Here is a 27,823-nt window from a genome sequence, read left to right on the forward strand (position 1 = left end):
TTAAATGGAACTTTTTTTATTATTATTATTGTTGGGACAAACTAGAAAATTGGAAAAAAAGCCCCTCAAGGTATGAACAGGGCCACAGCTCAGACCATGCAGTTTCATGTACAGAACTCTCAATTGGAATAAAGGAGTTGGGATTAAAAGTTATAAAAATAGACCATTTACAAAAACATATCTACAAAGACAGTTCAGTGGTAGTTATGTGGGTAAATTTTCCAATTATCATTTTCAAAAGAATCTTTCCAAAAAAAAATGTACAATCCAAAAACAACAACAACAAAAAAAAGACATTTCACAGTTTGAAGGCGAGAGCATATCACTATGCAGTCTTTGGGACGGAAACTGTCGCTACACAGTAGTTTCATGTTTCCACAAGCCGGTCTTTATACTGGCTGCACTCTCTGAGTTAATTAAAGGCACAGGTTGTCCATTTTCTTTCAGTGTGCCACCGTTCTGAGTGATGAGGTTGAGCCCATATGACTTAGGTTGGGATTCTAGTTCTGTGCTGCTGGGCGGCTTTACAGGACCGGAGTCTTTACTTGAGCTAGACGCCCCAGCGGTAGCCTCCTGCTCAGTCTCCACACTTGCCACCGTCCCATTCCCCACACTGCTGCCACCTCCCTTGTCTGCGTAGCGAGAGCGCCGCGGTAGGCTTGCGCTGTCGCTGCTGTCCTGCTGCAGCTGGCTCTGATGCCTCTCTCTGTAGGCCATGTAAGCGGCCCGTCGGCTATTGCGTGCTGCTATATCGTAATGGTGGTGCCGCCTGTGGGGGGCGCCCTGAACGCTGCCGTCCACGCTGGTGGGCACGTCGTAGGCGTACTCTCGCAACACGGTTAACCGGCTTGCCCGGTGCGCTCGTGCTCTGTTTTTGTGATGCCTGCTCGCGTGTCCGTTAGTGGCAGCTGCGGGATTGTTAATGTTGTTCATCGGGCGGAACTGCACCTCAACTGGTGCTACGTGCATTTTAATTTCATTGTCTACTGAATGCTCAGTAAGGCTGTTGTCCAAAACGGCGGCACCGTTAGCGGTCACCGGTGCTGAGACAGACTTGCACTGAGCTGCCTCTGCGTGCAGATTGGTCAGCTTGCTGCCGTGGGCGGAGTTACGCATGCTTGGGGCGCTCTTATTTGTGTAGGAAGAGTCTGCACTGCTGTGGCCGCATTTTGCTGACTCCCCATCTGCCTTGTTAGTGGATCCTGCTGTGGATGTCATTGCCACGCCTGGCTGAGGCAGAAGGACATCCTCCTGTGCGGAGTAGGCTCGTCTCCCGGAGCAACAAGCCTGGGACCAATAGCGCCTCATGTCCTGCCTGTTGACACAGTGATGTGCCAATATGAACGCCCCGAGTGCCAGTGCAGCCACACCATACAGGCAGGTGAAAGCTAAGTCAAATGGGTGGTCCTGTGATACCGCCATGGCTCCAAACACCCAGAGGGCTACATACAATCCTAACGCCCCTGCCGCGCCCATCAGCTGAGCAGCGAAGGTATGTTCATTCTCCAGAGCTGACAGGGGCACAGCGTGGGGAGCTGACACTATGGAGGAAGAGGCCTCGTGCGGCTGGAGCTGGAGAGTGAGGGGATGGCAGTGGCTGCTGGGACCATCTGGCCCGGCCTCGCTGTTGGCTGAAGCCAGATGCTGCTGCTCTTCGGTCGGCTCCTTCAGCTCGTAACGGCGCTCAGGGTGGCGACGCAACTGGAGCAGGATGCTGAGGAAGTACATGCAGTTCACAAAGAGGATGAATCCCACCGGGCCATAAAAAGCCCCAATACTGGGCTCCCATGCCATCCAGCAACTAGAAAGAGAACAGACAGACAAACCAATTAATCAAATTCTTACATTTCATGCAAGATAAGGATGTAGCTTTTAACATTCTTTAAGAGTAACCTACATCATATCGCACCTCCTAGCAGGAAAATTCAGCTCATTAAAAGAATACCTCATCTTCTCATCTTAATCTATCACCATCACTATTTACTTCACAAACTTAAATGAGTCTTTGAAAAACTTTTGCGCCCAATTTTTACAATAACTGTCCCATTGTATTTAATAACACAGGCTGGATTTGTCTTGCTTGCAAGAAATTAATTAAACTCCAAAGACTTCAGAGAGATATGGGTCCAGATTTCTCAATTAGTTAGCCACAATGCAATCTAAACAGCTGCTGCTGTAGAGAGAGAGAGGGTGGGGGGGGGGGCGGATTCGGGGTGCTCGCTGTAAACTGGCAGCGGTTGCTTGTTGCTTGGATGCACATACCATTAACAGGCCTCTATAATCAGAACTTCAGGGAATAAACTTTTCCTACTCTCATAAAAATATCCATTATTTACCAAAGCAACGCAGTCTGGCCAGTCAATAACAAGCCAATTCCTCCTGAAGACAGAATGTAAAAGATGAAGCCTTGGATGCGTCCTTATTAAAAGCTGTTGTCCAGATAGGATGACGCAGCATTTCCATGAGCACGCACACACACACACACACACACACACACACACACTGAGGCACAGGAACTTTAATAGCTTTCCATTCAGGGACTACTTACTATGGTGCATTGGTCCGGCTGCCGTAGTTTTTGATGTTAGCTGCTGCAGTGATGCCACAGACAATGATGGGTATCCCTCCGCCAATTAAGTAGAACCTTTTGGAGAGAACATACAAAAATGGTTCTGCTTTAATCTTTGTAGGATGTGACAGTGCGCATAAACTGCACACAAGTCCAATGGTATATAAGGCCTCTACACTGACACCATGTGGCAATCTCCCCAACACCACTTATAACCAGAGAAAGCCAAATGACATACATCAAGTCATATCTAAAAATCTAAATTACAAACATGTAAAGATCAAAACACTTATTTTATTACATATAATGTTTTGCTGCACTAGACGCACTGTTTGTGTAAAATAGATCAAGTTAAAAGTAAAAGTAAAAATCCTTTCCTTGCTTTGTCTCGTCTGATCTTCAAGATAAAAAAAAAGAGGAGGGTATGTATAAGACAAGGCATCACTCACTATAGAAATATGCTCCTATTTTTCAATGCAACAGTTTATACTGACATTACAAACCCTGGTATAGATTTAAATTGTACTTCCATGCTTCCAGACGGATAGAGCTGCAAATATTAAACGATTAGTTGCCAACTGTTAAATTAATTGCCAACTATTTTGATAATTGATTATTTATCATTTTGAGTAATTTTTGTCCAAATTCTTTCATTCCGGCTTCTGCGTTTGAAGACGTCACTTCAAAGTCACAGTGATCGATATTTTTCACCATTTCCTGGACCGAACAACTAATCGATTAATTGAGAAAAAAAATCGTCAGATTAATCGATAATGAAAATAATTGTTAGTTGCAGCCGTACAAACAGCTACAATATGTTGCAACTAATGAAAAGAAAATAGACATGTCATATAGTTGCCTTATTTGCCCGGATTAAATTCTGGTGTTGTGTTTGTTTGCCTCTGCAGACTTCCTATCTAACTCTCTGCAACAAAGTCAATAAGTGTATTTCTCAAAATGTTGAACTATTCCTTTAACAACATTAGAACTGTCATTTGTCAAAATGCAAAAATCCTACATGTACTGGTTTTATAACAGACTGACTTATACTTTGAGAGCTTCATTGTCATACCTCAACATAGGCCGTGGCGGTGGCGGCGGCTCGTCCAGCTCTTCGTAGCGTTTGGCTTTGCGTGTCACTTGCTTGTAAATGTTGCGTGCGGTCACACCCACCCACAGAGCTGTTGCCAGAGTTGAATAGTGCAGCAAAATACCCACCTGGAAGAGATTGCACATTCATCAGAGCAAAAAAAAAAAAAGAAACGCAATCAATCTCCTACATCAGAATGATTGAATGCAACCTGTTGTGTTAAATCAAGTTTCACCAATAAAAATAAAAATGATGGAATGCACTACATGGGAGTCTTTTAAATGGCATGATGATCCTTGAGCAATTTCGTATTGAGTATGTCATGATCATCAGCCTGAGTTGAAAAATCACCTTTTGAGATATAGCTTTATGCCAGAGGGGGTTAAATAAATAAATCAGTTATCTGCCAAAATTTTTCATCCAGGTACTTTGTGAGGTGAAAAATGATTAAGTAATGTGTCTCAGTACAACACACCATGAGCAGAGGTGTAAGACTGCCTAAAGCAATGGAAACAATTCACTGTATCTTTCTCTGTATCTTTTACTGTGTTTCTACAAGTTTTACAAGCTGAGTAAACTTACCCAAAGGCAACTTTTTCAACTTTTTTTTCCCTAGAAAACATCTAAAGCACTTGTTCAATTTTAACTGCTGCACAGCGGGAGTGTTGGAAGTGTGTGGAGGTGTATACTCACTGCTTGGCAGACACTTGCGTGGCGCGTCTGATTGATGCCACCTACGAAGACCCCGCAGGTGAGGGAGATGTGGAAGCAGAGGTTGACCAACATGTGCCAACACTTACGGCTGACACGGACAGACCTGAAGTCAGAAACACGTCACAGAATTAGCAAAGATATTTAAAAGAAACTGTTATGCAGTGTAGTGAGAATATGATGGCCGAGGAGGTAGAGACAATGTAAAAAAAAAACAACATTATTATTAAATGCATTAGCCTCGTGATTCCAATGCTATTATGCTATCTAGCCATTACTATATTCCTTTGAACTATGTGCTTCCATTTTGCTTTCAGTGCGAAAAAAAACCTCTCTTACCTGTGGTGGTAGATGTAGCTGATAATGATAGTGAGCAGGCACAGGAGAAGTATGATAGTGGTGGCATAGATGACTGGATGCAGGGGCTGGATGCTGGGAGAAAAATACTCCACACTGCTGAGGTCCTATAAGAGAAACGAGATAACAAATCCACAGTTAAAATAATATTTTTATGCCATGTCATTATATGTCACCACCCATGAGTTATAATGCTTATAGACAGAGCTACAGCGATTAGTCGGTTAATCAATTATTCAATCGATGGAATAATCTTAATTTACTTACTTAATAAATCAATTGCTTTAAGATTTTTTTTTTTTATTCTCTGGTTTCAGCTTGTCAAATGTGAATATTTTCTGGTTTCTTTAGTCTTCTGTGATGTAAACTGAATATCTTTGGGTTGTGAGCAAAATATGACACTGGAGGTCAACACTTATTGCATCCTAACTGCTGCTGATCACTAGAAAAACATCACCTTTCTAGCAGCCAAACATTTCTGCGCCATGCAATAAACATGATCATAAAGAAGAATAACCCGACTACAATTCCCACCATGAGCAGGCCGTAGTTGCCGAGAGAGTTGCAGGATATGGTGGTGAAGTTGTCGTGATGGCCCAGGATGCGGCAGCCGTCGCTCTGCCATCCTCCCTGGCCTCCCACCAGGCTGAAGTTCCAGCAGGCGGACACGGCGTCCGAGCCGCGGGCAAACCGCCTCAGGGTGATGTTAACGGGGGTCCGCAGGACACGCAGGGACATGCCGTCTGATAACACAGACATAAGGTTATAAGAATATATAAATACGAGTTTTGTGTCCTAATTGAGATGAATGCTTATTTAGTTCTTGTTGTGCTGTCAAGTTTCCTTTGCTTAACGCATCATTTACGTTTGACAATATTCTCAGATTTCTCAAAATCATATTCAAACACTTATGACTATACCAAAACATTAAGACTAACCTATCATGGCCATGATGACAGGGGTGGCCACACTCCTCCTCTTCCCTCCATCAGCCAGTTGAGAGGAGTTGCCGGTGGAGGGAAAAAACTTGCCATTGCGGAAGCCCAGTAGGTGGAGCTTGTAGACCGTGTCGTCCACCTGCCCGGGGAGTGCAGACTGAGTAAAGATAGACTGAGGAAGCTGCAGAGACGCCTCCACTATGGTGCTCTACAGGGATAAAAAGACAATGAAGTAAGAATCTAACTATGATAGATTTTTTACAATACATATCTTGTTATGATCATCTTAAGCATTAATGGATTTTTTTTTTTTTTTTAAGGTTGATGAATTGACCTCAAGTATGTGCTTACAAGATGCAATCAGAACAAAAGAACACAATAAAACCTTGACCACAAGACACTGCCGACAAAATGTAATTATCCCTGCTAGGAGCTGACCTTGTGAAGGATGCTGGAGAAAGAGCTGGTAGTGTTGCATTTGAAGGTGAGCTGGCGGTCCTGGCCGGGCGTGCGCTCGGGACTGGGCCTCTGGAACAGCATGCAGGTCATGCCGTTCCAGTCGTTGGCCCTGACGGCGTGGGCCTCCAGTGCTATGTTGGGGGAAGTCTGAGAGGAGAACAGGAATGGTAAAATTTGACTTCTTTAGAAAAAAAAAATAGAGCAATGTGACACAGTGTTGTTAACAGGACTAACCAGGGAGAAGGCCTGCGCTGTGGCGAGACGGTGGACAGCGATCTTCTGAAGGCTGGCGATGATGCGGGAGCAGGCCATGGCCTCGCGCTGAGCCATCCACAACACCCTCTCGTCAGCCAGCATCAAATTACTGGCCATGCTCACCATCACCTCACCCAGCTAGGAGACAAGAGACACCAGTGAAACATGTGCAGATGAAAAAAAATACAGATGTGAAATTCAGTAGTAGTGCCTTGGGGGAAAAACAAATCATCATAATTCTCACTTCTGTCGCCCACAAACATCGACTTACTACATATAGCAGCAGCCCAACAGCTCATTTTCTCAATTACTGGAGTGAAAACATAAGTATGACTTACAACATAAAATATGAACGTGTTCACTCAGTGTTTTAAACAGACGCTTGAAGGAGATGCTTGACATGACTCTTGTTGTAGCTGAGAGACTGTTAGAAAAGCCTTTCATGCATGCTGTCATCATATTAAACTTTGATATGCTTTAAAAGTCTAGTGCTCCTTGCTTACAGCGCTTACAACATGTTAGGTGCCGCGTTACTTTAAAAACTTTTCTTGTTGGCCTGCAGCTGTGCTGAAAGTCATGACAAGACATCCTTTCTCATTAAACGAAGTGACAACGAACAGCTGTTGAGCATTAATCTATTTGTCCTTGAATGTGGTAATATGTCAAACGCGTGCATCACATTCTGCTCTGAGCTTAAGCTTGTATACTATGACATTAAAAAGGTTAAAAGACGGTTTGTTAAGCTATTGTTTTCATTCAGATTCTTACTTAAACACTATATAAATAAATGCTTTGTTTGATGTGGGGTTGGAAATGTGGACAAATAACTGCTGCCACGACAGCACTTACATCTTTAAACTTCTCGACAAACTTGCCAAACTTCTCAATCATCTCGGCCACAAAGATAATGTCCATCTTGTCTGAGAAGTTGGCAGCATCGATTGTGTAGACCAAGAGGCGACGAGCACTGGCCACCACATTGCTCTCATTCAGAGGCATCTGGCAGAAAGATACGGAGAGAAAATTAGGCTTGAATGGTCAGATATGCAGCTAAAGACACTGACTTCTCTGATCAAAGTAGAGCGAAAGGATAAGGCAAAGGAGTAAAGGAGTAACTGAAATTCTCACAGCAAAAGGGAAGGACAATAAATAAATAAGCTTCAAAGTCAGAAAAATTACAAGCCGCCCCACCAGACACACACCTGGTTGATGACATAGAGAAATCTAGTGACATCTTTTTGGAAGTGGCAGCGGGAGTAATCTTCCTCCGCCCACAGTCCCTCGCGATCACAGTAGCGCCATGCCTGCTGCTCTTCCCCGGAGCTGCCTGAGTAGGTGCCTGCGCTTGATGGCAGTCTGTTGCAGGGGAGGTACGCTCTGATCCCTGCCAGGGTACGCGGCCACCTGGAAAGCAACCGAATAAATCACAATCCAGCTGTTTCCGTTCCTGATTAGCTGACACATGCGATGTCCTTATTTCCTCCTGACTTTGTGTCATGTGAGCCGTAATGTGTGTGGAGCAGTAACATCACCCTGTTCGACGCTGTGACACTGCTCGGTAGTGCCCTTATTTGACCACAAGGTGGCGGTGCTTGCTAAACAAAATAGCTACGGCGTCACAGCCGGAAAACATTTCATCACACATTCAAATATTGGTTCATACTTATAAAATATATTCACTTTCCAAGCACAAATCTATGTTCACCTTAAAGTATATGGCAAATGAGAAGGTCAGAAATATTTTAAGAGTTAAAACCACTGTTTACTATTTATGAATAAACATGCAGTGCTGTTTGCTGATGTAATTTGTTTTTCTAAATTGCTTAGTGTGCCACTTTTAGGTAGAAGGATAAGCTGATTATAGAAATTATTGGGTGAAATGGTTGGAACTGTGTGGTAGCCCAAAAATGTGTTATTGGTTTAATCTGACAACCATTTTATATATTTTGTAGATAGCAGAGATCATGCATTCCACTGGTGTGAAGTGAGCAGCTGTGTCTGGTTATGCATGATGTGCACTAACCTGAACTCTCCCTTGTTGTTAGAGACACGTTCGGGAGCGCAGTACTTGGCTGAACTCTCCAACACCACGATGTGGACGGTCCTTGTGGTGTTGCCCCTGCTCGTCCTGACCCGGCACTCCCAGTTCCCAGTAAAACCGGGCTGGATGTTTGAGATTGTCAAAGCGCTGATGGAAAGAAAACATGAAGAAGAAAGTGTTTTCATTTCACTCTGTCTCACCGATAAGATTGACCCTACATAAGCTCTCATAAGCGTGAATGTAAGTGGTGATACCTCGCGATCAGGGAGCAGTTCTGCACCATGCGTTTCTCGATGAAGATGCCTTGGGCGGCGTCTGGCTTGACCATACGGCCGTTCTGGTACCACAGCACCTGCATGTCCTCCGCTACAAAGGAAGCCTGACACTGGAAAGGCAGGCTGTCCCCCTTGAAGACGACCTGACGCTGGGATGGAGTCAGCTTGAAGGAGGGCAGCTCAAGCGGTGCATCTAAGGGGAACCAGACAGAAAACAGTAGAGTCAGATAATTGCAGTAAAATAATTTGTTGTTTTCAATATTTACATTTTACCTTTTTGTATCACTCTCAGCACTTTTCTGGACACAAAGAAACTTCAACAGTGCCTTGAATTGAGGCTACTTAAGTGCTATTTGTCATTCATGTCAGGCCACCGGCTCCTGCTAGATCTGTGCCATGTATTTCATAATCCCCCACTGTGATGAGTGCCAAACTGATAAGACATGAGCAAGTACAAACAAAGGCAGCACTGGCCCGGGCAGCCCTTCTCTTATATCCCGTGTCATTGCACAAGCCCCTGTTCCCCAAACACCGGCCTCACTGATAGCAAAACAGAGAAATTAAAGAGACAGTGTGCCGTTTAGACTATACAATCTGCTTAACATGACTTATTTCAAGCTTTCAAAACGTCAGCGACGGAACAAACGACGCATCAGATAGTGTCGCCGAAGTGATGAATGATTTTTAAGTGTTAGAACTACTGCTGCTCTGAGAATAAAGTTAACTGCAAAGATGCTTGTGTTACAGCATTTGAGATTTCTGTGCTTATGTATGCAGTTTTTTTTTTTTTTTTTTTAATTGTTTAGGTGTGTGTGTGTGTGTGTCTACCACAGGTGAGGAGCTCCGGCCTGATGGAGGTGATGAGCTGGCCCTGGAGGGACTGGGGGTAGGAGCACTTGGTGTTCTTGACCACAATGCCCTTTTCTTTGATCCAACGCAGCAGCCACAGAAGGTTGCAGTCACATAGCAGGTAAGGTGTCTGGAACTCCCTGGAGACATATAGAAACACAGAGGATGGTGGGTTAAGGGATGGGTCACAAGCAGATATCATATTGGAGTGACAAACAGGTGTTTCTCTGATGGAAAAAAAACTATTTTTGTTGTCATAATTTACTTCGGCTTGCCTGTTATTTCAGTGCATAGCAACATGCTGACTGGTCATCATACTTACAGTGACTTCAGAGACGCCAGGCTGTCAAAAGTCCCCTGAGCCAATGAAGAGAACATGTTCCCTGAAAGGTTTCTGAAAAGATTTTAAAAAAAATAAACGATCATTTCTCCCAGTAGATTATAAACTTATGAGTATACTGATGCTTATTTTATCACACAATATAAAACACTAATAACTTACAGTCTGATCAGACTCGTGAGGCCCTTGAAGATGTCGACGTTGAGACAGCCGATGCTGTTGTTGGACAAGTCTCTGTAACGAACGCAGAAAAAAAGAAGTTTCTGGTTTATTTCTTCCATATTTCAGAAATAATTCAACGTGACAGCCACAGTGGTCTAAAAGACCGACAATTAGCCAGCTGAATTAGGGCTGGGAATGTTTTACAACAAGGAAAGCCATGAAAAATGTGATCGCCTCATGAGAAAAATGGGAAAACGGGGAAATGTTTAAGACGCAGAGAGGAAAAAAAAAAGGAAAAAAAAGAAAAGAAAAGTAGGGTTGTTGTTTTTTTTTTTTTTTTCAAAAGCCAAGTTTAACAGAGGCAGGTTGAGGCAAAGAGCCCAAAAATTTCAGCTGACAGGTTTACAACTTTCAAGGTGATTTCAGATAATGTCTGTGTGGGCCTCCAGGGGGAACCTACACATCAAAGGCAGAGTAACACACTGGGAGGTGATTAATCGCCTGTGATTAATGTCAAACACGTCAAAAGTGTGTGTTTCTCCTCTGGATGTGACCTGACATGACGTCTCTGGCAAACATCAGATGGAAGTGTCTGAGACTCCTGACGCCTTTTCGGGAGGAATCGCAGACTGTTCCGCCGTCTAACTGATCCGGCCTCTTGTGAATTACAGCCAGTGTGCAAACATTTAGAAACGGCTGCAAAGAGGAGGTTCTAGATCAACTGTACTCCCCCTGTCTGCTGATATACATTGACATGACTTTTCCACAGGCTATTGTCAAAGTTCTCCAAGGCCAAGAATGATAAAAAATTACAATAAAACAAACAAAAAAAACCCCTTCGCTCAAGGTCCACTTACTAACCTAAATAGATTTGATAAGTTATCAAACAAGGTCACTATCTGACAATCAAAATGAGCATGATAACGTAATAAATTTAAATTCCCAGAGAGATAACATTTGAAGCAACCAGTCACAGTGACTAAGGTTCAAAGTCAAAGCACCTTGACAGCAGCTCTGATACATATTCCTCTGTGAGTTATCCAATCACTGAAAGGTGCTAAGTAAAAGAAACTAGAGCAGGGAAGAAAAGGCGGATCATTACTTCATCCCGCCAGCTAAACTGTATCCTGAGGTGCTCGAGGAACGCAACACTGACACGGTGATACCTGGAAAATGACTGTCAGGCGTATGCTAACATCCGAGCATTTATGTAATTATTGGTGTTGGTCCTTAAGGTACCAGCTGGGGAATTTTACTGTGTGAGGTTATTAGTTCCACTTGGAAGAGAAGAAAAAAGGCGTCTTTCGCAGGCTTGTCAATTTGTGCGAGCATTGTGTGTCAGGGGAAGGATAACACAGTAGAAGAGGAGGGAGGGGTGGGAGGGGTGGGCTTCCCTAGATGAAGGCAGACTTTCATCTCACTTTATCGCCTGGATTCAAATACTCAAGTTACAGTAATAGAAGAAGAGATAGAAGAGTTAAGACAAGATGATGAATACTGTTATTACTTTCATTCATTTTATCACTAGGCACTGTGCTAACATGTAACATCATTTATCACAAACAAAGCAAAAACCCACATATGACTGATTTCTCTTGCTATGGACCTAAATGTCTCAACTGTCATTCTGTTTTTTCCTCTTAGGCTCGGCGGACTAGTATTCATAACCGAAGACGCATCATCACACCATTCGGCCACAGGCATGTAGCAAATTAACAGCGTGGAGGACTGTTTTCGGTGCAGCGGTTCAGTTGCTGTGAACGATACGGGGGAGTAGAAATAAAAATAGCCCGATGTGATTAGGCTCGAGTAGGGGGCTGTTCAGCTGTCGGTGGAATGCGGAGTAAAAAGGGGGTTGAGGCGAGAGGAATCCATATGGGTCTGTGTGTGCTGTACAGTGTCAGAGAGAGGATGTTTGCTTGCAACAGTGTGTCTGAAAGTGTGGAAATTGGGAATAGAAAATAATCCTGATGACGTTATAGTGATTTCATCAGGATCAATGTAGGTTCAAAGCTTAAAATAAATCAGAGAGCCTGCATTAAAAACTCTAAGTTTGCAGTGAAGAAGTGGAAATTTAAGAGGCACTAAAAGTCAGGGATATCTCGGCCTCTTCTGCTTCTATTTTGACCGCTGTTTGGGAACCCTGATGTGATCAATATGTACATATGTGCAAAAGTGTAAATACGTTGGCTCGAGTAGCCTTTGCATGCAAAATAACTTACAGATACAACTTTCCCTAAACTGTGTTGACACAAAAGCTGTTTGCCAATTCATCAATAACGCTAATGTCTGATGTGTTGGACGCTGTTTATCCAAACGTGTGCAGCCGTCTTTTTTTTAAAAATGTCCCCGTCACCGCTCTGTGACAAAACAGATTAGATAAATAGGCCCTCCAAATGGCACGTCTCGAAGTGAGAGGAAATCTAATTAGGCAATAATGGGGGCGATACTGTTTAGAAGGGAGTCAGAGAAGGACAGAGAGAAAGGTAGGAGGATTCTGTGCCCAAAGGTATGTTGTATAATATCACAAGGGGGAAAAAAAAAGGATTTTTATGTATTCCTTGCTGCCAATTAACTCCACTCCAGTTTTCCTAAAACTGAAGAAAAAAAGTAGGGTGGATGTGTAGCTGCAGATGCCAAACCTTGATGTAGGGCTTCTGTGTTTACATTCCCAGGGTCCAGCACTACTTCATCGTCTCCTCCGCTCTTCTTCTCTTTTCTCCCCTCCCTTTCGCAGTCGACTGAGCGACTACCACCCTTTGAAATTAACTCAGACGAGTGGTGGGGCCAATTAAACTTTGTTACCCTGAGGCGAAACCAAACTCTACTCTGGAACATGCATTTCCACGTGCGGTTGCGGATCACTCTGCGATAAGGGGAGCTTTTTTTTTTTTTTTCTGACTATCTTGCGTTGGGGGGGGGGTAAAGACGTTAATATGCAGAAGACATATAGGCAGGCGTGAGTCCATCTGAGTGTGGTATGAATATGCAACACGCGGGAGGGGGATATGAGGCGGGGTGTGAGCCAAGGAGCTGACTGCTTTCCTGTCTTGCTCTTATTGCACTGCAGCAGCAGCAGCAGCAGCCAAGCTCAAGTTTGTGTTGGCAGCGTGCGGGTACTGTCGGATGATTCCAATTCGTGCTGTGTTCTTGCTCTCGCTCTCATATTCAAAGAGAAAACACACACAACTATACACTGACATACGCAGTCTCTGACCTCCCACACACGCACCACATATCCCAGATGTATTCCTAACTAGATGCGTCTATTTTCTGCGTATCAAAATTATCTTTACGTGATATTCATAGACACCCCCCACACACAGACGCTTTTTATATCCCCGCTCTCGCCCTCTTTTTTTTTTTTTTTTGTGAGTGTGTGAAAGTATAGAAGGCCTCACGCTGTCTGCAGTGGTCTCTGGCACGAGGCCAGACAAAACAAGGCAGTAGGAATAGACTACTGCTTGACCATACTCCCTCATGGACACTGGATACACACTAGACCTGCTGGAACACGCACAGCACATTGCAAATATAGATAAAAAACAACAGCTGCTGCGAGCACAATATACGCAATCAAGAGTCATTGCTGAAAGCTTTAAAATAGTCCAAAACCCTATTATATATAGAACTTACACATATAGACTGCACATGCCAAACACAACACTGACTGTAAAGGAAGTTGTAAGTGCTTTGGATCTGTGATTTATTTTTACAAAAGCACAAAAGTTCAACCAATTTAAAATACCAGAAGAAAACGGCTTGAACCACATTTCAAATTCAAAATCACAAATTTAAACAAAAAGGCATCTCTTCACTCACACCATTCATGAACCACTATTCTAACATGATAAATGAATTAGAGCAAGCACTCGAAACTGGCCTGCTACTAACAGAAAGATGAAATTTGGATGTTTTGGTTGCAATACACCTCAGTAAAGGGGAAGGGTAAATGTATACAGACACTTGCAGAAACCACAGTAAAGAAACAGTGAAGCTGCAGAACCACTACTCACAGTCTTTTGAGCGCCGGCAATCCAAGGAACGATCCTGGTTCGATACGACTGATCATGTTACTCCGCAGGTCCCTGTTAGAAAAAAAAAAAAAAAAAAAAACATAAGAAAAGAATTTTACGTTAAGAGAAATCACTGCTGCAACAAAACTAAATGTAACAGGATATACAGGCTAAGATTCTTGCTTTGCATTAGTTGACAATTTTTTTTTTTTGCCATTTTCCCTTCTTTAAAAAGTTCTCTAACATTCTGCTGACCTTTTTCATCCGGAGCGACTCACAATTAGCGGGTAAAAGTTATGAGATGTGAGCAGATAGGGGTTCATTACTGTGTGCAGACTGGACCTTGAATATTCCAGTTTATAGAAATCCACTAGGCTACAGTGCCATCTTTTAACATTTCAGTATGTGAGCATTAGCATCATGGCAAGCAAAAGGGGCAAGTAAGGACTTGCATTACCATCCATGTAACCTAATGATTCACAATCACTGCAACCTATAATAATGAGGTTTTAATATACACAGTAGACATTTCTTTTTTATCCAGTTGGAACAACCAGACCTCCACCAAGCTCACCCACCCATCATTACAACACACTGACAACCTGTCCCTTAAAGGGCTTTTTAAGGGTCAGGTTGCCCCCCCCCCCGCCCTCAGAACTCCCTCCCTGAGATTCAAAGGCTTGCGGTCACAGAATTCCTGCAGTGCTCACCTGTGCTGGCACTGCCTAGTCACTCATTACAGTGGAGGTTCAGGAGGCTTTCTAGTCACCACCTGAACCCACACAAAGGGCCTCTGGGTAACTCGGCCTGTTTGATGTCAAAGAGCTGTCATCTGAAGGTGGGTAGGTGGCCACAGATAAGTCATAGACAAAAAAATCTATTGCTTGTTAAAGCTTTTGATGTGAGCTACAAGAACTGGCTTCCCTGTGCGGGAGTGTTGAGAGAAAAATGAGAAGGCAGGATAAAGAAATCAAAAACACTATGATAGCCAGTTAGAGAGCCAGTTTTTAGAGTGTGTACCGGGTCCAAAAACGGTCGAGTCTACTAATTTGCTTGTTGCTGAAGCTAATCCGCTTTCGTGTAAACTTTGCTCGGAGTTGTTACAGGTCACAGAGAGCAGGACACACACACTATCAGCCCACCTCTCCTGACTCCTGAGTCCAGAATGCAACAGACTGATGAGTCAAACGAAAAGCTCTCCTGCTCCGGTTTGACTCACTGCTCATATGTGCGAGTCACGAAATTAGCAGAACAGAAAACAATGCCACTATGAATACTGCTGATTTGCTGACATATTGTCCAGCACGACTGTTTTATGTTCTCCAGACATTGGGGATTTGTCTTTGCTGAATTTAAAGTTTTAATGTATTACGTGACTTTGGATGAAAGTGTGCAAGTCGTTTTGTTCTTCTAATGCTTCACTTTCTCTTTCTAGCTTAGTTTAATAGCTTCAGAAACCTTTATTAAAGCATTGCCAGTTGTTATACTGAATGATATCTGCAGGTAGTCTTCACAGTTGTAATATCAGTCACACATAAACCTGCGAGTAACCACTGCTAATGATAAGAACACTGTAGTTCTGATAGTGGAATACTTGTGGATAAAATACGGAGAGTCAAAGAGAACCAGCCCGTGCTTAACCACCCAGAACTGCACTTCAGATTCCAGAGACCACTGACCACACATGACCTGGCATCTTTTAAATCTATTTGCAGGAAAGAAATGCCAGGTTTTCACTACATGCTTAAATTGAAATAGCTGGCTGAGTATTCGTAAGTGTTTTCCAGAACTCTTCTTTAACTGGCCCCAAACTGCAGGGTGGTTTTTGCAAGCTGCTGAAATCTTTGCAGGGGCACAAAGGCAGTCTTCTTCATTTTTAAAAGACACATGTAACACATTTAAGATTAACAGAGCTCCACGTCGTTTTTATGGTGTTAAATAAGGCTCCGGTTCAACAGGATGACAGATGGGCCCTTTTTTAAATGGGTAATAATCCTTACAGAACTCATAAAAAGATGCCCTTCTCAATTGTGTTCAATGTAAAACTTATCTTAAAGCAAGATTATGTATCTATGTAGTAGCACTTCAAGATTCTCCAGTCATAATGCCAACTAAAAGACATTATTTGGCAATCTGACTGAGTCAATGTGTTCATTTCTTATTTTATTTTTGGGATAAAACCATTGGAATGGTTAAACAAACTAAAACATAGTGTTATAACAGCTTAAATGGGAAAGAGACATTACATCAGTGAACTAACATGCAAGTTTGGACACACCTTCCCATTCCCTTGAATGAGAAAGTGTGTCTAAACTTTTGACTGGTACTTTATTTCAGTTACACAGCAATATCTGGTTAAAGTTTGTTTGGTAACATTAGCAACCACAAGTTTCTGGTCATACCAGACCAAGTAAGGTTGTAGCGACAAAACCACTGAGTGTGATGGTGTATTTTATAGGTTAAGAATTCAACTTGTAAAAAGTGTAAAAAGAAGACTGTTAAAAAAAAAAAAAAAGAGTTACAGGCTGGCTTTAATCTCACTAGTAAAGCAAATTTAAGATTTGTCAGCAGTTTGTTGTTTATAAGAAATATGACTCCTTTCACACTTTCTTTTTTCCCATCTCAGCCTAACTTTATATTTTTGATTAACCTTGTTACATACCTCTTCCATACATATTGTGCCGTTCCTGAATAGACAACAATCAGTCCTATAGAAAACACTCAACACTAGAGCTGTTATCCTTTCTCTGTTTTCCACAATAAGCATTCCTCCACAGCAGCGGATTTAGTGAGGAATTAGCATGTGACGGTTGCCTAGCTTGGCTCCTATTTCTATGAGCAGAGTGATAATGGGGGATTCTGTGTGGCTTATTTCCAAGCAGGGACACCTTTGGCCCCCGACAAACACAGCGGTCTCCACAGTTACTTTGCAATTTCACGCAGAGTGCCGGATAGGCGTAATCGATTCTCTACCCCTCTCTGGCACTCACGGCCAGCTGCTGTCTCAGTGTTCGCGACTGGATATCGACAGTCCAAATGAGGGAGAGTTTCTTTGTGGACTAAGGGGGGGTGGTGGGGGGGGGGGGGGGGGAGGGAAAAAAAGCTGTGAAGGCAGGAGGAAGGAGGGGTGAAAGGCAAGATGGAGAGCCTCGGCGTATTCAAAAAGACTCATGCGGGATGTTTTTTTTCTCTCTCTCTCTCTTATAGAGTATGAGGAGAAAAGAAGGGGAGTGTGATGGAAGGTGGGAGGGATGGTATATAGGAACATTTTGGAGAGGGGAGAGGCTTCAGCATGCAGAGTGTGTGTGTGTGTGTGTGTGTGTGTGTGTGTGGGAATCGTATTGCTGACACCTCTGGCCTTGGCTTGGCCTCATTACAATGACAAAGCAAGCAAGCCATCCTTGCTTCACTGGTTGAGAGTGGACGGGAGTGGGGTGGGGCCTTTGAGGCACAATGGGAGCTGCATTTGGAGGTAAACTTGCCTGTGGATTGATGCAACGACAGGCAGAACACAGTTTACAACCAAATCGGCTGGCCACTCACAGACAAAAGCACGCAAATGCCTTAAAGGCTTTCTTGGTGGAGGAAGATCAAAGCTTTTTTTTTTTTTTTTTTTTTTTTTTTTTTTACACATTCAGCAGAGACTCCTGTTTATCCTCTAGGCTTGAGCTTTAAAAACTAACATCTGACCCAATTCAAGAGCCCACAAGGACATCGCCTGCAAATCCCTGAACAATCTAGAAGAGCATGGATGTCTTATTAATATGGGAGTCAAATCAAAGACGGGCATGCGGTCAAACTTTGAAAGTGTGGCCATACAAAGCAGAATTACAGTTAAATGCTGTATTTGTCACGCATGTTTAACGATGCCTCATGCCAAATTTGAAAGACTGAATCAACACCCTTTATGAGATGAAACTGGCATTTATTTAATATGACCCAGAAAAACAGGGTGTCTGGAAAGAAGTTAAAATCAACAAGCATCCGTAATCTGTGGTATCAGACATCTGGGAACGTATTTGAATCTATATCTTGTACTACACTTGGCCGGTACAGTACGGCCTTATATACCTTCTAGATTTCTGGTCTTTTTAGGCAGACTGGGGAAGAATAACAAGGGAAACATGCCCTTAGAATTCCATATCAATGCAGACATGTGTTATTGTAGCCTTGGGTAAAAGCACAGCCATTAATGGTCTGGTTATTTTATCTGCATGAAGTCATTCCACAGTGATAAATCACCCATGGCCCATATGTGCGGGCCCAGAGCCATTTTCTTGAAATCTCTGTGGGAAGGAAACACGGGTGATGACATTCCTATCTCTAAAGTCAGAGTCACATGGCATGAGAGGCATCTCTCTGTAGTTCAACAAATCAGAGAACATACGCGGATATACCAATAAATGTCTTAACCAGTCATTATTAACTCATTTCCGTCTTCATCGTAGTTTCCCTCATTAGGTTCTCCTTCCAAATACTGTACACGGCCTGTGTTAAATACTACTATTACTCTATCTTGTGGGCGGCAAAGAGGTCGCCATACTCAGCTGTATGTTGAGTATGTCACCAGGCAGACAACAACCAACCCTAGGGGCTATACCTATAATTAGCCTTTTCTAGTGCCATCTCCAGTCTTCCATCACAGACTGATATTCTTAACTGAGGCAGAGTGCTGTGCGGATGCCTTCTCGTTTTCTATGACCTGGATGTTCCACTGGCGTGAAGCCAACGTGTGTTGTACAGACCTCCTACTCCACGAGCCAAAGCTTCATTTGACAAGTGATTGATAAGTCCTGCTAATGCACTGGTACTGTAGATCTTACGTGAAGTACAGTACTACCATTGTAAAGTCCACCAACAGGGATGAAAATAGCTTTGCAAGTAAATGATAAGGACTTTTTAAAGCCAACGTTATTTCCTCTATTAGTACATCCAATCATATATTTAAAAAGGTATGTTAAAATGCGTTCAAAACAGTAACAAAGACAAGAGTTGACTGTAAACATTGATACATTTCTATCACTAGCAGAAAAAAATATATATACTTACAATTTTTCCAATGTAGACAATCCAAAGAAGGATCCATTTCTCAGTTCTTGAATCTTATTGTTGTTTAAAATTCTGTGGAGGGAAAAAATAAAGTAATAATATTAATGCAAAGCAAAAGAAAAGAGCGAGTAAAGCTGATTTTAGTGATCTTAACATGTTTATGTCTGCTGTGTAATTAACGGTGTGTAATTTTATATTTACTCCATTACACAGTGCTGGCAGCTGAGCAGGTTCTGTCAAATCATCACACTAAGTCCAATTTAATATGGGCCTTCATTAAATGTTTGGCAGTGACAACAATTTTTATATAGAAAACCAACCTCAACGCTCAAAACATCAGCGAGGAATGTGTGTTAATTAAATTGGGGAAGCGAATTCAAAAGAATCGAGTGTCTTTTTCAACGAGTGGAACCCTGCCACACCGCTACTTGTTGACAGATAACAATATTAAGTCTCACTCTTTGTCCTCTAGCCACACTTAGCTTTCAGTCACAGAATGTTCCCTGCCACCAGGAAGAGATCAGAAGGAAAACCAGTTGAAATTCAGCCAAGTGTTTTCTTTCATGTTAAATTGGCAGCATCTGAATGCTCTTGAGTCAGGTAGCAAAATGAGATCAAGAGAGATGTTTCTGTGAAGCCTCTTTGACTTTAAACAGGTACGGTGTATCATAATGTCATCTGTAGATTAGCAGCATCATGATACATTTGCAGATCCCCCCCCCCACCACACACCTCAAACATTAAGTAAATGCTTATGCAACAATAACATCCTTTTAGGTCATATTAAATGTAGCCATTAAGTGGCACAAAATTAAAACCTTTAATTGAAACTCAAAGTGTAACTCCTAGGAAAAAAGTGCTACGTACAGATAATTATCAGTCATATAAACCACTAACACTAGATTAAATGCAATGCCATACAACGCAACAAGTGCACACAATGCAAAAAATTACCCAAATAAATAAATCAGTATTCCTTACACACTGTACTCCTTTAATCTAAATTTAAACCGTCAGGTCCAAGTTGCTTAATTACTTCCTTCCTGCTTAATAAACCAGATTTTATTACCCAGTTTATTCCCTGTGCATAGTTTAAGCTGATTCACTGCAAACAAAGTTGCACAGTAAAGCTCCACTTGCTATCCCCGTGTCCCTGAGAGTTCCCCCCGTCTTTCTACTCTAACTCTTCCCAAAAGGGTCTGAGAACTCGCAGAAAAACCCCGAGCAGAGACCGGCGGTTAGCATATGTTTCTGGCCAGCAGGGAGGGGATGTGGTGGGTGACATGCTAGTGGCACCCACAACCTGGGGCCAGATTGGAGTCATTATGGGGTGTTGAGAGGGGTTGTTTTATTACAGGGTTGGACAGCGGAGGCTCATTGGAGATTTGCTGCTTGGCTCCTTGCCTCTCAGGGAGAGCGCTCACACAAACAGTTCCTGTGTTTCACCCCTTTGCAGGCTTTTTGAGTGCTGGAATGGCAGATGTTAAAGCACGGTGATGCTCATGACTGCAAATTCTATCACTGCCTGTGCACACATGATCTGATGGTATAGACAGAAATGCTGAGCCTTCTGAGATATGGTCATAAAACTCAAAAACACCTTAAGATAGAATGGTAGTAGCAGTAAATACCAGGTTGGGGAGGCTCAGAAATGCAGAAATTAAGGTAGAATCTTCAGTTTATCACAAATTCAAAAGGCAGCTACAGTTTAGTAGTAGTATTTGTCATGTTTAATACTGGTCTGATAACCAACCTTTTTTTTTTTATGGCACCATAAACCAATTTCACCATAAACCAACTACTTAATGACAGGTCACAAATCATAATAACATTAGAAAAGAAAAAGAATGGTCCCAATATTGACCAGAGTACAGAAGAAGTTATTTGAGGTTAGATACAGTGCGAACAGCCCTTTTTATCTTCACAGAGAAATTGTATAATTAGGTTTACAGAGTAGATTATGAATTCAACACAACACGTCTTGGGAATCATTCAAGTCTAGCTGCATAAATACACATTTCTAGCCTCGTGACTCTGCGGGTCGTCAAAATAAATCGGTGAAAGAAAGTTCTCCTGAGAGTCATGAGCCCTTTTTCTTGCCCTCTTTCCATCCCTCCCTTCTTTGCATGCTTACCCTCCTTCACTAGCCCTGTCCCTCCCTCCCTCCCTCCCTCTTTCCTTCCCTCCTTCCCCATGACAGGAGTGTGACCTCGGCATGTTGGAAACTGCTTTGGCTGCAAAACTAGGTCTTCTTTACACCACTGTGTTGGTGAGAGAGACAAAATACTGCCTATTAAACAAGTACTAATATTTTCTGCAGGTTGAGATATATACCAGTCAAATATTTGGAAACACCTTCCCCATTCCCTTGAATAAGAAAGTGTGTCCAAACTTTTGACTGGTACTGTATGTGTGAGTAGAATATTAGGGTGTATACTATAGTTGTTACATCCTGTTGTGTAACTGCACAAATTGCCACGCATGTCTATTAGGCAAATAGAGATATTGACATTGTATCCGTGTGTATACAGGCTTTATTTGCATACGTCAAAGCCTCAAATCTGTATGGAGATCACAGCCATTTAACAGCGAGTGTCTCCACCACCCTCAGGACGTCTGTAGCTAGACGGTCTGCTTCCTTACTGTCTGTCTCTGAACTCCGGCCTGAGGTCTATGGAATTTCTTTGGGCTGGGCCTCAAACGATGGAGGAGTGGAGTCTCCCTTATCTTGATGCATAGATAAGACCTGCTTGAGTTCAAGCCAGGAACAAGCTGCAGGGGGATCCTACCAAATCTCACATCCTGTCCCCAGATACAAATGCTATAAATCTCGACGACATTTATGGAAAGCCATCTCTGGAACCAGAATTTCTACTCTGAGTCACGGGGAAGAATATAAAATGCATTGGCCTACATTTCATCTCGCCTTCAGCGTGAATAAATTTGACACTTTTGAAGGTAGGCCCGGGTTCTTTTTCACTTAGGAAAACACACCTTCAAAAAGTATACGATTCTAGCTGTAGGCAACAACATTAACCAGAGATGAACTAAAAATGGCTAACCACTACACAAGCCCCTCACAGGCACATAGCGTTTTAAGGACAAAGCCAACTGGTTCTCTCTCAACACTTTCTTTATGCTCAGTGGGCTTTAAGACAAAGAACTCCCAGGAGCGCAGAGCTGCAACTCTTTAAGGACTTTTCAAATAAGTTTCAGGCTGCAGTTGAGCTCATAAAACCTGTCTAGAGTGACTTACTCTGAATATACTGAATGGAAAAATGAACCTCAGCTCAGGTGGAAAAGGGAACTGGTCCAATGGTCAACGTGCTGCGGCTCGCCAAGGTAATTCTTGTGGTTATCCAACACTTTCTAGTTCCACAAATCATCCAAGTATGAAGATTTATGTTTTTTTATTTGGGTTTATTTAGAAAAAGGGCACCAAAGAGTAGAAAAAAGGGGTTTTGCTTTACAGGAGATACACTGGGGTAATATTTAGTCATGTAAAATGAATGTATTTGTGTTAAGGAAAGATGAAAAGGGGACCAGTCAAACTAGCTCTCTTTACCCCTTCATTCTCATAAGTCAAAGCCCTTCCAATATCCTCTTTAAATATCCAACAGGCCAACTTATAGCTCTCTGGGCTGAATGGAAAAATGATCCACCATGCAAACACCAGGATAAAAGCAGATGAGCAGTAAATGAACACAGACGAGAAGACATCGCTCAGACTTAGCCCATGTCTATGTACTAAACTGAACTGCTTGTCTGGGATTAACTGAGGCTTGGGGCAACCTGGCAGAGTCAAAGCTCAACAGGTCTGTGAAATGACAGGCTGAGAACTAGACTAAACGCGCAGCTGTCAGTGCCTCCGCCTTTGAGATTTTCGCTCTCTTCTGCAAACACTTCTGAACTACTATGAAAAACGCAGGAACATTCCTTTAGACCAATGGCTTGCCCGGAAAGTAACAAAAACAAATCCTCTTAGGATATGAATGCACAGCAGGCACCTGTGTTCTAGTTAAACAAGCACTTCAATGGCTCCCGGCATGATATATAGTAGCGTTGAGGATTACAAACGAATGAAATGATTGACATCAGAACTGATCACGCATTCCAAACTGATGTGTCTGACTTTATTATCATCTTTAACATTTTTAAGATCTGAAATCATTTTTTTAAGATCTGAAAACTACTACACAGCTCTGACCTGAGGGGAGTGAAGTTTCACGGAAACCAGATGAGAATGTAACCCTAACTCCCAGTTTGCGCCGCTGTGAAACACGACAGTTTACTGCACTCCGATGTGTCATCAAACCGAGCGAGCTTTTCCTGCAGCGAGGGGAGGAAATCCCTGCTTTCTTCCTGTCATTAATCCTGCACTGTTCTGTGGAAGCCAAAACCAGGTGCGCTTATTTGAACTGTCCAACCCAGGTGCTCCTGTGAATGGATCCTGATTACACTAAACAAGCCCTGTAAAGAAATATGAGCTGGGTGAGTACAGAAAGCTTAAATATAGTCAGTTCCTGTCTGCACAGGTATGTAGGCTCAAACTTAAACAGGTACACAGAAATAGAAACTCATGTGCACACCCGTACATACTATTCACACAACCTTAATTATCCTGTAGTGTCAGGCAAAGGTTGAATTCAAGCCCTTGTATTTTAGCCAGGTCCTACACTGACATGGGAGGACAGGCCAGCTGTAAACACATTTGTGTCATTTCCTCTCGGATTACTTAGGCATGCGGTATTATTTGGAGCGCACAAACGCGGGGAATGCATCACTCATTTTTCTTCTCTACAGGGAGGCATTCAAGAGCTGAACTGCACTGGATAACTACATGCATTCAATATCAAGGTATACTAATACTACCAGCGATTACCTAAGTCTGGAAAAATGATAGGTGCTTAACTGCTCATGTACAGGCATGGTTAAAATAAAAAGACAAGGTAGGAAGAGATCTGGTTGTTCTTGCCCATATTTGTGGTTAGTCTTCTGGCATGTAGTTAAACCAATTATCCCAGTGGTTCAATAAGTTCAGCACAGCCTGAAGACTCGTTCAGAAAATTCTCAATGTGTGCTTGTGGATTTTTTTTTTGGTTCTCTGAAAAGCCTGGATTAAAATGTGCACATATTAGAATCCAGACCCCTGAAGAGGAAAAACAGGAAATCTTAAGTACAAAAGGAGGGGGATAAGTATGATGAATGGAATTGTTCTGTAATCACAACTAACTTATATTGGCCAGTTCCCCTTGTGGAGGACAGATCTGTTGTTTTTCCTACAATGGATGAAAACAAATGTCCACAAATACAAAAGTGCAGCCTGGAAGGGATCCCTGAGAATTGTACAGCTTGGCATCCGTGCTCCCTAATTACATCTTTCTTCTTCTGTGGAGGCCATCCTCCATATTGCAGCGCTTAAGCTCAATGCTAAATCACGAGGAACCTGACTCAGCCTCCGATCCATCACTGTCAGAAGGAGATGACAGGGTCCAAGCTCGCTGGACATACAGACATAGAGAACAGCAGGGCTGGAAGAGGGCCCACTCGCCACTTCACTGTGACTTTACAACAGTTCATAGATAAAATGGATTGGCATATTTTAAATTCTATACATATCTGAGAGGGCGCTGGGATGATTATGGCCCACAGAGAAGAAAGTTGTAGGGATATGAATAGAAAAGCTGCCACAATTTCGGATTTGTACATGTGTTTTTATGAGTTTAAACCATTTTTGACAATAAATCCCATCTACTTTGTCATTAGCATTGACTGATTTCAGCATAATGCGGTGGTGGTCAGCTCCAACATTTGAGATTTCAGCATCAGCCATCAAATACAAGCCACCTCACCACAGCTAAGTGTTGAAGCTTATGTGGAAGTTCCTTATGATGCGTTTCTAATGGCTGCTTGACACTTTTAAAGTAAAAGAATACATCAATTTTGAAAGAGACATAATGGGAAGACAGTGAGGAAGACCTGCAACATCTCTTCAGGGCTATCATTCCAAGTTGAATAGTCGCCATGTGTTTGACCAACCTCAGCTTCACCACACTGGCCTAATTCAGGTTGGTTTTTTTTTTGGCTCCAATAACTCACAAAACGCCTGCAAAAGCAACCCAAACTCCAAGCTTAACAATGTTCCCTCAGAAAAATTGATATCACAGACACTGTGGTCATGTTTTCTACAGCTTACAGCAATGCAATCAAAGAGGGTTGGCAGGTTCACATTTCAACACATTCACTTGCCATTACATTTTCCAAACCGCGTCTGCATTTCGATGCTACAATGGTATGACTGTGACCAAAAATAAGACTAGACAGTTCTCACTTCTGGATTACCTTACTCAAGCACATTTCAAATATCTACAAGTGTATTTCCATACAGTCCTGAATTGATTACAAACCAACATGGCTGCATGAATGGTAGATATTAAACTCTAATAACCTATGACATGTTGGAAACCACATGTTTTAATCTATTCACTGTGAATCATATGCACATTACTTTGAAGCAAACATACAGAAATGCTCTTCTAACTCCTAATGTACCAGCAAATCCTACTCCCTTCCTTTCCCTCCTTGGAGTCTATTATTTTCTTTCTAGTCCTGCACCCTGCCCTGGTATTCTCATATTTCCCCCCATCGCTCACCACCACCACAAAGCACAAGTGCTCTGGACGCACAAGCTTTGAATTTCTTTTTGCGAGTTTTTGTTCACGTCATTTGTTCTGTTCTGTCAAGCACTGTGTGGTAAACCAACATCAAGACTGCTCTTTTATTAAATCTGGTTTGACTTGAAATTAAGTAACCCTAATAACACAAAGGCCTGCAGAAAAATATCTAATGACCTCAATCCATGAGCAGGATTATAAAGGGAAATACACTTGTGCACAATGACTTGTGTGTCTCATCCTTTCTGGATGTAAAAGGCCACATAAAGACAAACAAACATAACAATAAAACTGATAGCTGATACACAAGTATAATTCTTGTCCTCTTAAAAAAAACAAAAGGGGGTAAAATATTAGGCTTACTGAGGTGTGTTGTCAGTATAAAAATACTCCAAATTAGAGTGTGTATTTCAGGGCAGAGGAAAAAACAGGTTTTTTTTCACAGCTCTACATTTAGGCTATTAAAATACCTTGGAGATGTGGTAAGACAAGTGAATAGCTCTTGCGTGTGAGCCCTGACTGAGTAGCCAAAACATCTTCCTGTGTGTGTGTGTGAATCACTACAGTTACAGGCGGACAGGCGGTTACTGTTACACAGGGTTTACATTTACACCATTACAGTATGCAGCTGTGAAAGAGTGATGTATGGCTGACAAGGAAAGGACACAAGTATAGCTTAAGAGAACTACTTATCATGCCACATTTATCTTGTGAAAGAGGAACAGGATACCTGATTCAGAATTTTCCCTTTAATTAGGAATATGGTGGACAAAAAAAAAACATGCTCAGGTCCACATAGTGAGAACAAATTTACAATTTAGAAGTAGGCAATGCAGAGAATATTGGGAAAAAAGAGTACTGTGAAAGAGTAATAAAACTTCCAAGATCCAAACTTTAGTGTAAAACTGCTTTTTGTCATTAGTTTATAGAATCAGTGGTGCAGTGAATGTTAAAAAGCATCTCCTGTATACTCACAGTGTGACTGTCCTGTTGGGGAAGGAGTCCGGGGGTAACAACTGATGGAGCCCCATGTTGCTGCACACCACTTTCCTATCGGCTGGCAGGCTCTTCCCAGAGCTTTTCGAGCGTTCATCATATGATTTGCAATCAGATGATATCGCAGAGCCTCCGCCGCCGCTGAGCAGCAAAATCACAAACAACTGCAACACATCCACCCTCATTTTCACGCACGACTAGAAAAGCACTGCAGCATTTGGCAAAGAGAAGAATAGATTGGTTTTAATAACGCCAGACGGGCTGTTGATACGGAGTTAGCTTTGTTATAAAAAGGTGACCGGAAAGCCGGGCCCTGTTAAAGAGAAAAATGAGACATTTGCCAGTATTTTGTTTGGCTCAAGTGAGCCTTCCTCCTCCATTTCTCGCAAGGCTTTTCCCTTCGCTCGGCGGTATTCAGTCCGACTGTTCTTCTTTGTTTGCCAAACGACTCATTTATAATTCCTTTTCCATGCTGGCGAGGTGTTCATTTCCTCCAACTCTGCTAATCCCGAAAAATTCAAAAGCTGCGTATGCTCGCTGGTTGCTAAATAACTTGTCCAGTTGTTGGGAGGTTTTCTTTGTTGGCCATAGCGTGGGTCCAAATCAGAGGGTCTTTCCCACGGGAGGCGGCTGCAGTCATCCCGGGTAACCCGCACTAACTTCAGGAACTCTCACTTAAGTTTCCTCTGAGCTTCAGACTGAACCCAACAACAGCGAGGAACGTTTTCCTTCTCACTCCAAAGGCACAAATTACTCATGAAAAAAAAACCAACACACACAAAAAGAGGAGCAAGCGACAACAACAGCCCCTTTCAGCTTAAAGTGTGGTGTAAATCTTCAAAAAAACTAAACAAATTACTCGACATTACGTCACAAAAAGTATCCAAAGTGGTTGTTTTGTCTCTTTTTTTAGTCCTCCTGTGTCTTTGTAAAGTATTCAAAGCAAGTTCCATTGAGAGAAGTCCTATCTCTTCCCATGATCCTGCCCCAGGCTCCACTCTCGTCAAGTCCCATGAAATGCAAACCATATCCGGTCTGCATT

At 42.5% G+C, this 27,823-nt stretch overlaps 1 protein-coding gene and 1 long non-coding RNA gene across 2 annotated transcripts; one reads left to right on the forward strand and one right to left on the reverse strand.

Annotated features, from left to right (window-relative positions):
• Positions 1-27,804, reverse strand: adgra3 (adhesion G protein-coupled receptor A3). Its single transcript, XM_044341100.1, has 19 exons — positions 26,761-27,804; positions 19,112-19,183; positions 14,063-14,134; positions 10,047-10,118; positions 9,867-9,938; positions 9,524-9,684; positions 8,675-8,888; positions 8,403-8,567; positions 7,582-7,783; positions 7,229-7,378; positions 6,359-6,517; positions 6,104-6,271; positions 5,666-5,873; positions 5,262-5,470; positions 4,710-4,834; positions 4,353-4,476; positions 3,642-3,787; positions 2,549-2,644; positions 1-1,801 (listed from the first exon to the last, which is right to left on the reverse strand). Exons 1-19 carry the CDS (start codon positions 26,964-26,966, stop codon positions 355-357), a joined length of 4,068 nt encoding a protein of 1,355 aa, XP_044197035.1. The 5' UTR covers positions 26,967-27,804; the 3' UTR covers positions 1-354.
• On the forward strand, positions 23,348-26,797 carry LOC122973529. The gene is made up of 3 exons (XR_006400063.1): positions 23,348-23,602; positions 23,915-23,968; positions 26,715-26,797. It is a non-coding gene; the product is annotated as an uncharacterized LOC122973529 (long non-coding RNA).
• Positions 27,805-27,823: the final 19 nt, after the last annotated feature.

This window comes from Thunnus albacares, chromosome 22, assembly GCF_914725855.1.
Source record: "Thunnus albacares chromosome 22, fThuAlb1.1, whole genome shotgun sequence".
Classification (NCBI taxonomy): domain Eukaryota; kingdom Metazoa; phylum Chordata; class Actinopteri; order Scombriformes; family Scombridae; genus Thunnus; species Thunnus albacares.

Bases quoted from the DNA above. Each gene is read 5' to 3' on its own strand.
- adgra3 (XM_044341100.1), bottom strand. From the start codon at position 26,966: ATGAGGGTGGATGTGTTGCAGTTGTTTGTGATTTTGCTGCTCAGCGGC. The intron at 19,184-26,760 runs GTGAGTATACAG...TTCCCTCCACAG, and splicing joins CCCAACAGGACAGTCACACT to AATTTTAAACAACAATAAGA. The intron at 9,685-9,866 runs GTAAGTATGATG...ATATGTCTCCAG, and splicing joins CTGGCGTCTCTGAAGTCACT to GGAGTTCCAGACACCTTACC.